This window comes from Nelumbo lutea, chromosome 5, assembly GCF_056320005.1.
Source record: "Nelumbo lutea isolate HS-2025 chromosome 5, American lotus-T2T, whole genome shotgun sequence".
NCBI lineage: Eukaryota > Viridiplantae > Streptophyta > Magnoliopsida > Proteales > Nelumbonaceae > Nelumbo > Nelumbo lutea.
In genome coordinates this window covers 5,991,243-6,000,466 of record NC_142688.1, presented here as the reverse complement: position 1 = coordinate 6,000,466, position 9,224 = coordinate 5,991,243, and the positions used below count along the sequence as shown (strand labels likewise).

At 39.6% G+C, this 9,224-nt stretch overlaps 1 protein-coding gene across 1 annotated transcript; it reads left to right on the top strand.

The window, feature by feature from the left end:
• The first annotated feature begins 214 nt into the window (after positions 1-214).
• On the top strand, positions 215-2,120 carry LOC148850018 (1-aminocyclopropane-1-carboxylate synthase 3-like). The gene is made up of 4 exons (XM_088946969.1): positions 215-368; positions 503-634; positions 740-900; positions 1,024-2,120. Exons 1-4 carry the CDS (start codon positions 222-224, stop codon positions 2,006-2,008), a joined length of 1,425 nt encoding a protein of 474 aa, XP_088803095.1. The 5' UTR covers positions 215-221; the 3' UTR covers positions 2,009-2,120.
• Positions 2,121-9,224: the final 7,104 nt, after the last annotated feature.

Sequence of the window (9,224 nt, the reverse complement as noted above, 5' to 3'; positions counted from 1 at the left end):
CGAGCAAGGAGCAAATCTCCTCTTGAAGATTTCAATCCAATCCCCCTAGGTTCTGTCCTTCCCTCGCCCCCCCCCCCCCCCCCCCCCCCCCCCCCGGCCCCCTCTCTCTCTCGATCGACTCGCGTGCTCTCTCCTTCACCTTGTGGTTCTTTCTGTAACTCTCTCAGTTTGTTTTTGTTCTCTTCCGTTCCCCAACTCCTCTAAGAACCGAAATTAAGAAGATGAAGTTACTATCTAGAAAAGCCACGTGCAACTCACACGGACAAGATTCTTCTTACTTCTTAGGATGGCAAGAATACGAGAAGAATCCTTACGATGATGTTCGGAATCCAACCGGAATTATTCAGATGGGCCTTGCTGAAAATCAGGTATGTGGCTTTTATTTTTAATTTTATGCGTTTAGCTAGCCTGTTAGCCCATCGCAATACCACAAGTGTATCCAAATGTTGCAACCTTCAGTTCAAATGCTGACCACATTTTCTTACTTCCGTCTCTTATATAGCTGTCGTTCGACCTTCTTGAATCGTGGCTCGCGAACAACCCAGACGCAGCTAGTTTCAAGAGACATGGACAATCCATATTCAGAGAACTCGCGCTATTTCAAGATTATCATGGCCTCCCAGATTTTAAGAAAGTAAATTTTTAACTCATCATGCATTCTTTTTCTCATCCATTAATTTGAAATCTTGAATTAGGCCTGTAGCATGGTTATTGAATCTTAATTTTTCTCTTTATGTAGGCACTGGTGGAATTCATGGCAGAGATAAGAGGAAACAGAGTAAGCTTTGATCCTAACAAGCTGGTCCTCATTGCCGGTGCAACTTCTGCTAATGAGACGCTTATCTTTTGCCTCGCCGAACCCGGGGAAGCTTTCCTTCTTCCTGCTCCATACTATCCAGGGTAAACTTTTTTTCATGTTTATTTGATGTTCTTATTGTTTTAGTTGATCATATAATGTATCTTCTAATAAAAATGAAATAAGTTAGGTTATTGTTTTTTTTTTTTTTTTTGGATTATTCTCAGGTTTGATAGAGATCTCAAATGGCGAACCGGGGTTGAGATCATCCCAATTCAATGCAACAGTTCTAACGGCTTCCAAATTACTCAATCTGCTCTAGACGAAGCTTATCAAGAAGCCCAAAAACGTAATTTGAAGGTTAAAGGGGTTCTTATCACCAATCCTTCCAATCCTTTGGCCACGACCATCAGCCGCGATGAACTCAACCGCCTCATTGACTTTGTCACTGCCAAAGAAATCCACTTTGTAAGTGACGAAATTTATTCGGGAACAGTCTTTGACTCGCCAAAGTTCGTAAGCATTGCAGAGGTTCTAATGGACAGAAACCTTGAGAATACTGAAGTTTGGGACCGGGTCCATATCATCTATAGCCTGTCCAAGGATCTAGGTCTTCCTGGATTCCGAGTGGGTGCAATTTACTCTAACGACGTCACTGTGGTCTCAACCGCAACAAAAATGTCTAGTTTTGGACTTATTTCTTCTCAAACCCAGTATCTTCTTTCTGCCATCCTCTCCGACACCAAGTTCGCAAAAAACTACATTATAGAGAACCAGAGGAGGCTTAAGAAACGGCACAACATGCTAGTCTCCAGCCTAAAGAATGCCGGTATCAGTTGCTTGAAGAGCAACGCCGGTTTGTTCTGTTGGGTAGACATGAGACACCTCTTAAGTTCTAATAGTTTCGAGGCAGAGATGGAACTGTGGAAGAAAATTCTTTACGACGTTGGTCTAAACATCTCTCCGGGGGCTTCTTGCCATTGCACCGAACCAGGGTGGTTTCGTGTATGCTTTGCCAACATGACTGAAGAGACGCTAAACCTCTCAATGCAACGAATCAAGGCCTTTGTCGACTCCATCGTGGCTACCACCACAACCACCAACCATGCTGATACTCGAGGTCAACGTCAGCTGGACAGAAACTCGAGAAGAAGGTCATTGACCAAGTGGGTTTTCCGGTTGTCGTCTTACGATCGCGAACCTGAACGTTAATTAGATCTATCTCAACATGTGTACTCATTTGATTCATTCCTTTTGGGTTCGCTCCGTTTTCTATATAGAAAGACCGATAACTCGGTCCATGCATGTAGATTAGAAGTGGCTAGTTTAGTATGTTTCTACGGCGACATCTAATTGTTCAAACTACAAACTACATTTTGGAACGAATATAAGCTCAATCGGCCAATCCCACTCGTTCTGTCTCTCGCTAGGTCTAAACGAAGTTTTGGATTAAAATAATCATTATTGCTCTTGTAAAAGCAGCGACGGGATTGTCGCCTGCAAGAGGTGAGATTAATGCCGACGTTTGCCGCGCGACTTATTAAATTTTTGACCTTCAATCGACTTTGGTTCACTGTCTTTGGGAAAGTCATGAATCTCGACGCGCGTTTTTCAAGCCGTATGAGACCATGAGTAGCTAGGAAGGAGATTAAGCCTGGAAAGGATGGTGGGGCTGTGTGTTTGGGCTAGAATCAAGATCTGACTCGAGTGAGAGACTTATAAAATACACTGAGTTCAAGGTTGAAATAAAATTCACTTTTGCTACGACACGCACAGCTAAAATCGAGAATTATGGCCATCTATTGCTATGGCGGTATGGCCGCAAGACGTCAAGACCGAGCCATAACAACACATCAAATTCTCTGATTTCCTTGTTTCAGCGAGGTACTACTCTTCGTGATTGTCCGTGTACTGCATCAACCTAAGACTGAGTGGCAAAGATGAAATTAGGATCATGCTATCGCTAAGGTAGTATTTTGATATTTTAGAAATCTTTAAAGCATTCCAAAAATTTAGAAAATTGATTTACTTGCCGCTACAGTTTAGAAATTCACTTAAAAGTATTTCCAATTTTTTGACAATTGACTAAATTCTCTTCTACTATTAGCATTCTTTAGAGGAAATGAAAAAAAAATATTTTATCCATTATTTTTTATTTTCAAAATAAAATATTTGAATAATACCATGCTGGTCTTCTCCTGATGGCAATCTTCCTCCATTGGAAAAGTTTTCTAAACTGTGAACAAGACTATGTTCTTGTCTGTTGAGTTTTATTTTGATAATTTGAAAAATAATAAAAATCAAAATCGACCATAAAAAGGTAATATTGGATTTTAAAAAAATCTATAAGATCAAATTCAGTACTCACAAGACTGTATTCACACCATTCACATAACCTTCAATAGCCATGAATTGAGAATATCTCCATAATTGTATATTTTTTTATGGGAGATATTCCTAATGCAAAGTTGGAAGTGACTATGCAAAAGGTATGGGCACAATATTGTAAGGACCAAATTGGATTTCAAAATCTATATATCACGTGATATCACATGCAATTAACTGTCATAAAACCTAAGAATTCCTTACAACAATATCTAAATATTATAAACAGTTAGTCAATTTCCTAAATTTAAACTCAGTTTAGGAATACAAATACAAATATACAAAATACAAAACCTTACATTTTATATTATTTTATATATATTTATATTATAGATATTTGTATTTATACTCTTCGTCTTCTTCGTCTTAATTGTACTTGATGAGATTTATCCTTTATATTTCACAAGTTGTGGCCCCGTATTTGAATATTAAGCCACATGAGTGAAATGACCTCAACACAAATTCATTGTAACTTGTGAATACGTTTCCATGTTCACGATGATTGATATGCGGCTGATGGTTTCAACTTTCAAGTATCAACACGGGCATACTTTCACTTCATTTATTTTTGCGATGAAACATGTAAATTATAAATATAAAATACCTCCATGTATCACTGATTCACTATGTTCTCTCTCTCATATTGTCTAGTCGTTCGTGGGAAAGAGTGACAAATGGCGGCCTCACTTGATCACATCCCTCACGTTGGTGAGTTGGCACGATGCTACTGAGACCGGATCTGCTCTTCACAGAAGGCGCCTCACATGCGCCTCACAAATGCATACTAGTACTATGCATTGGAAACATCTCCCATACTTTTAAGTTATTATTCATGGGAGATGTTCTCGACCGTGAATGTACATATAAGGCACCTGAGTGTAAGAAGTAGATCCCATCTCAACGCTACCCATTTACTTGTAATTGGGCCCGAATTAATTAATTAGTTCGGGCAGATGCACACGAGACTGGGTCTGCTCTTCAAACTTGGCGTCTCACAAGCAGCTCACACACACATCCTATCATTTATTAGGATCATCTCCCATTCTTATTAGTTATTATTTACGGGAGATGTTTCCAATACACTATAGATGTGCATGTGAGGCACTCATTTGTGAGGAGCAGATCCCGTCACGATGTACACCAGGTTTCAGCCATGGAATCAGTTTGAAACCCTAATCCAATCCCACGGTTCCCAGCTGTCGCCTGATCTAATTTTGTGACCGGACTCAAAACTCAACGGGGGCATGTGCCAATAGAATTTCGGTATATCTCAGCTGAACTAAACCATCGAGCTTTATTGTCTCAGTTACACATGTACATAAGTAATTTTGATTCAGTCCTCAGAAATCAGAATCGTTCTAACACCGTGTATTGGGAATAACCTCCTATTCGTATGTATTGTGAGGATTGAATCCGAATTTATACACAAGAAGAATCATCCACGCATCCCATAAACTTGCAAAATACTCAGCCTTTTGTACTCTCTGATCTTGGGGTTAATTGCATGGTTTTTAAAACTGAACCGGTCAGGGGTTCGGTTACCAGTTTGAACAGTCCAACCGTTCAACTTGAATGGCCAGTCCATTCTGACAAAAAAAAAATTAAAAATGATCAAAATGGTTTGAATGTTTAATCGGTCGGTTCAGTGATTTGCTGATCAAAATCAGCGGTTTTCAGAGAAAAAACAGGTTTAGAGAAAAGTGGAACCGATCAAATGACCAATTTCTGATTTTTTTGGTCTGGTCCGGTTTAAAAAACCATGATTGATTGTACTATTTTGATGAATGAATTTGTGTTTTGGCTAAAAAATACTGCTGAACCACTTCCACTTACAGATTAAGAACGAACGTATGATCAGAAACAACAGTAATCACCTTGTTGTTTTGCCTTGTATGTTTCAACTTGCCTTTTTCTCCTTTTTGGCATGTTTTGATTTTTAATAATCTCCAAGCTACTAATTAATTAGTTAATGTTTAATACATTATCTAATTTGTTTTAACTCGTCTCTCCGAATCTCTTAAACTATTTTTCCTGCATTATATATTGCTGACATTGGAGTTAATTTCTTTCATGATAAATTCCCGAGGATCCGTCTAAGCCATTATATGTAAACTTTAATTAAAAAATAAGTTTAATACAATGCTAATTAGTAGTGGGCAACTGGGTTCGTGTCCACCAATAGAATATTAAGACCATATATAGAGTGTTGTATATATCCTTAGTGGAATGAGTAAATTAATGTTTTCCCCTAAAAGCAAAATCAAGAAAACAGCTTAATTGGCCATGGATACATATGAATTGATCACTATTCTGCTTAATTAACAAAAAGCCACCAAGTCATGAATTGACCAACCCCCTATGGCCGGGGCTAACAATATTTGAACCTGTCAACCGCTTAATTTGTAGCAGCGGAGATAATTAACTAGCTAAGGGACAAGATCTCAACAAAGTGGTATGGGTGGCATGTGGGCTGGCTTCAAAATTCAAATCAGCGCGAAGAGGAATAAACATAAAAGACAAGAAGGAACATAAAACACCTCCACAATTTTAGAAAATAGAAATATAAAGTAGAAACATCAGGGCATGCATGTAATATGGTGGCCGATGGGTGTCTCCCGCTAGCCTGGTTAGACCAACCTGCTGCAGGCCAGGTACTTTTGATGGGGAACAATATGGGCCAGTTGTTGTACATTGGACCTTGTCTTGCATGGTTTCAACTTTCACCAAATTCCAACTTCCAAGGGGGGTGGGCCATCCCCATCCCGTTTCATACATGTTGAAAACATAGAAACATTTGGTTTTGGGCTGCAAATCGGGGGGAATTCCATGTGGATGGCTACACAAGAAGGAACGAAACTTCTCCCTTTCTTCATTTTTACATATTAGCTAGTCTGGAGTGTCTGGACATTATTATGTCTGTTTCTTCGATTGTTCTTTGTTGCTGCCCTTCAATTCCAAGTCTAAAACTATTCATGCGCGCCATGCTTTCACTCACATGCTGTTGTAGTATTGTAGCTGTGAGGGGGGATTTTTGGTCTTCGAGTAACATGGTCGTGGATGGTTCGGGCTTAGCTTTTATTTTTTCTTCTCCCTTCTCACACGCCACGTTTATAAGATAAGAATGGCCCAGATATATGACCGATGACCGGCCGCCACATGAAATGGTAATAGTAATACACGAGAGTTACGTTGTTGCTTGAGATACTCATTATGTCTGCAGGAACGTCACTTGGGACTTAGATTTGGACTCTTGAGGTTTTGTTAAAATTAAGAAATTAATTGGCATTCACAACTCACAAGAACACGGCCGGGGCACCCGGTCCAGTCCGGCCCAGAGATAGAGAATTATAATCTGGAAAGGCACAAAAGCGTAATTGGTAGAAGACGATGATGGTGATGCCCATTAGTAATTACTTCTATTTGGTACATTCATTCCCTTTTGCTACATTGGCTTTGGTTTGTTGCTTTTGAAGCGGAGGGAGTATCCCTAATATCTCGGCCAGAGTTGTGCAAACAACAACTACATACAATGACAAAGTGTGAATGAGGTGAAACTCATCCTACAATTGTCTTGGAAAGGGGGATCCCGTCACCTAAGCTATATCTAATAACCGATTCGTTTTGGTTGGTTTAATAATATTCATCGGTAAAAGCCTCCACTCTCCAGCCATCCAGACGTCTCAAAGAGAGAGAAATGGATGAGTGAGTAGAAAGGGAGATCTAACAGATATTTTCGTACATTATTCTACGTCGTTGAACGTTACGAATTCCGATCGAATTCATCATGTTCCTTTACTTTCTATCACCGGTCGTGTACAAAAAATGACGACAATAGTTGGTGAAGAAGTAGTGAGTAATCAATCTGACTGAATCGATCCATCTGGCCTCTCGCCTCTGGGACCGAAGATAAATTTACATGACTTTGTGCTTAGTACCTAGCTCTTTTTGGGGGGAGGGATAAACTTACATTGTCATGAGGTGGTAGCCCATATTGGACTCCTAAGTCCGGAACCCCATACCAAAAAAATAAAAGTTCAGAACCCGAGATTTTTCCATCTCAGTAAGCAGTAACCAGTAAGCAATGGCCTTCGCCTTTCCAAAGATGCCACATGACGGCGGTGCTCCACATCAGTGAGACGTGGGTGAGATGATTTTAGTTACTGTACAGCCCTTAGCACAGCCATAAAGTCCTGTTAATCTGGACCATATATCGTGGCAATTGTTTTTTTATTAAGACTGTGTTTGGCTTGAAATAAAAAGTAGGAAAAGGTGGGGATTCCCTACCTTCTTTTTCCAAACCAAACACAGGCTAAAAGAAACAAAATTAACACATAATTAACTAATCACACCCTCTTAAGGCTTAACGAGCAAGCCCAATGGTTCGACTTGGACCCTCAAAAAGTGAATTTTATGTTATGTTGGTGGCTGGGGGTGTGTTGAAATTTAATGAAGTCCAGTTTACTATCTACTAACACAAGTTGTTCCCACATCCTTACCCACAGGCCACCATCACCGTGTATTTAGACTCATGAATGACAAGAGAGATATTCCTACAGTAGTTGTAATGCCCTTTGATAGAGATGTGAGAACAGTTCATGAATAGCAGATTCGTGCCTGAATTATGTAATAACATTATATTTTTATCTTTTCAAAAACTACATATATTATATTGCTCAAGTACCCCCAACTCCAAAATAAAAATTCCCACAGTAATAGAACTTGCAATACACACACGGATCTGCAAGGCAGGTACCAGCTGCATATTTATTAAAGAATTTACTCAGCATAGACCAAGGCCCTTGGATGGCAATCCAGATCTCCTAACCCCAGTCTACCCACAGGACGCTACAGCTGTATATATGAGATGCTCCAGTGTACATCTGTAGTGTTCCGTGGGTAGGTGTGGCTTGCAGTCGGAGATTCGAACACCTTGGATGGACCCGTTCCAATTTTAACATTTCTTTAAATTAAGCCTGCTCAAGTTGCACCACACACATTCATATAAACATCTCTGTAGGGGCAGCCTAAAAGACCCTGACCTTGAACGGAGCTTAAAGGAGTCTCCTTGTTTCTCTTCCTAATACCCTTTTGTCCTAAAAATCCTTGCCATTTTGTCAAGGTTCATGTTTATGTCATGCATGCACAAAAAACTGTATGGCCATTGGCATCTCGTTTGATGGATGATCAGTATTGTGAGATTTGGAGTTTTATGCCGGCTTGAGCACACTTGAGGCTACCTATATATACATAGGTAGGTTGGTTTTGATCCAAAAGCATTGGGCTGAATTTGACCTGGGCCTTAGGCCCAAGGAAATGAAATATTACATGTTTAGGAGAGAGAGAGAGATTTTATTACCTAACAATGGATTTGATATGTTAGAGTAATGTTAGGTTAAGGAGCTGGACCTAACACGTTCAATGAACACTTAATAAGTATTCTAAAATCTAGCAACAGCATAAGAGTTATTTTTAATCATTTTCAAGAATAGGGTGAGAGTATTTTAAGAGACAAGTGTCAAAAGTTGGGTTTTTGGTCTATTAGGATATATTTCTTATATCCAGTATGATCGACTTCTGCTCCAAGAAATACCACACTTAAGGTCGTTTCATGCCCTCATGGTCCCAAACAAGGGTGGTATGATCGACAATTGAGATAAATACCATTTTTACTTGATAATACGGAGGCAACTGTGGGAGAGTTGGGTTAAGTTCAGAGTCAAGTTAGGTCCAACCCCAAGGCTTAGATCTTGGGCTTGGCCATGAGGTCAAGCTTAAGTTTACCAATAATCTAACATAACTTGAGTGGAGTTCAGACAAATACATAATATACATAGTTACATATTATACAATATCGTATAAGACAGACTTGGGTTCTGTCAGATTGGACTTGGTCTATCTAAAGTCTCAACCTAAACCCAAATTCAGGTCAAACCTGAGCTTTAAACCAAGACCTAACTTCGAAGCTTGAAAACTTAAATTCAATGCCATGAAAAAGTTTGGATTGGTTAGATTAGGTTCAAGTTGGGCCTGCCCAAATTGCGAC

Coding starts and splice junctions, on each gene's coding strand:
- LOC148850018 (XM_088946969.1), top strand. CDS start 222: ATGAAGTTACTATCTAGAAAAGCCACGTGCAACTCACACGGACAAGAT. Junction 635..739: donor GCCTCCCAGATTTTAAGAAA/GTAAATTTTTAA, acceptor CTCTTTATGTAG/GCACTGGTGGAATTCATGGC. Junction 901..1,023: donor CCTGCTCCATACTATCCAGG/GTAAACTTTTTT, acceptor GATTATTCTCAG/GTTTGATAGAGATCTCAAAT.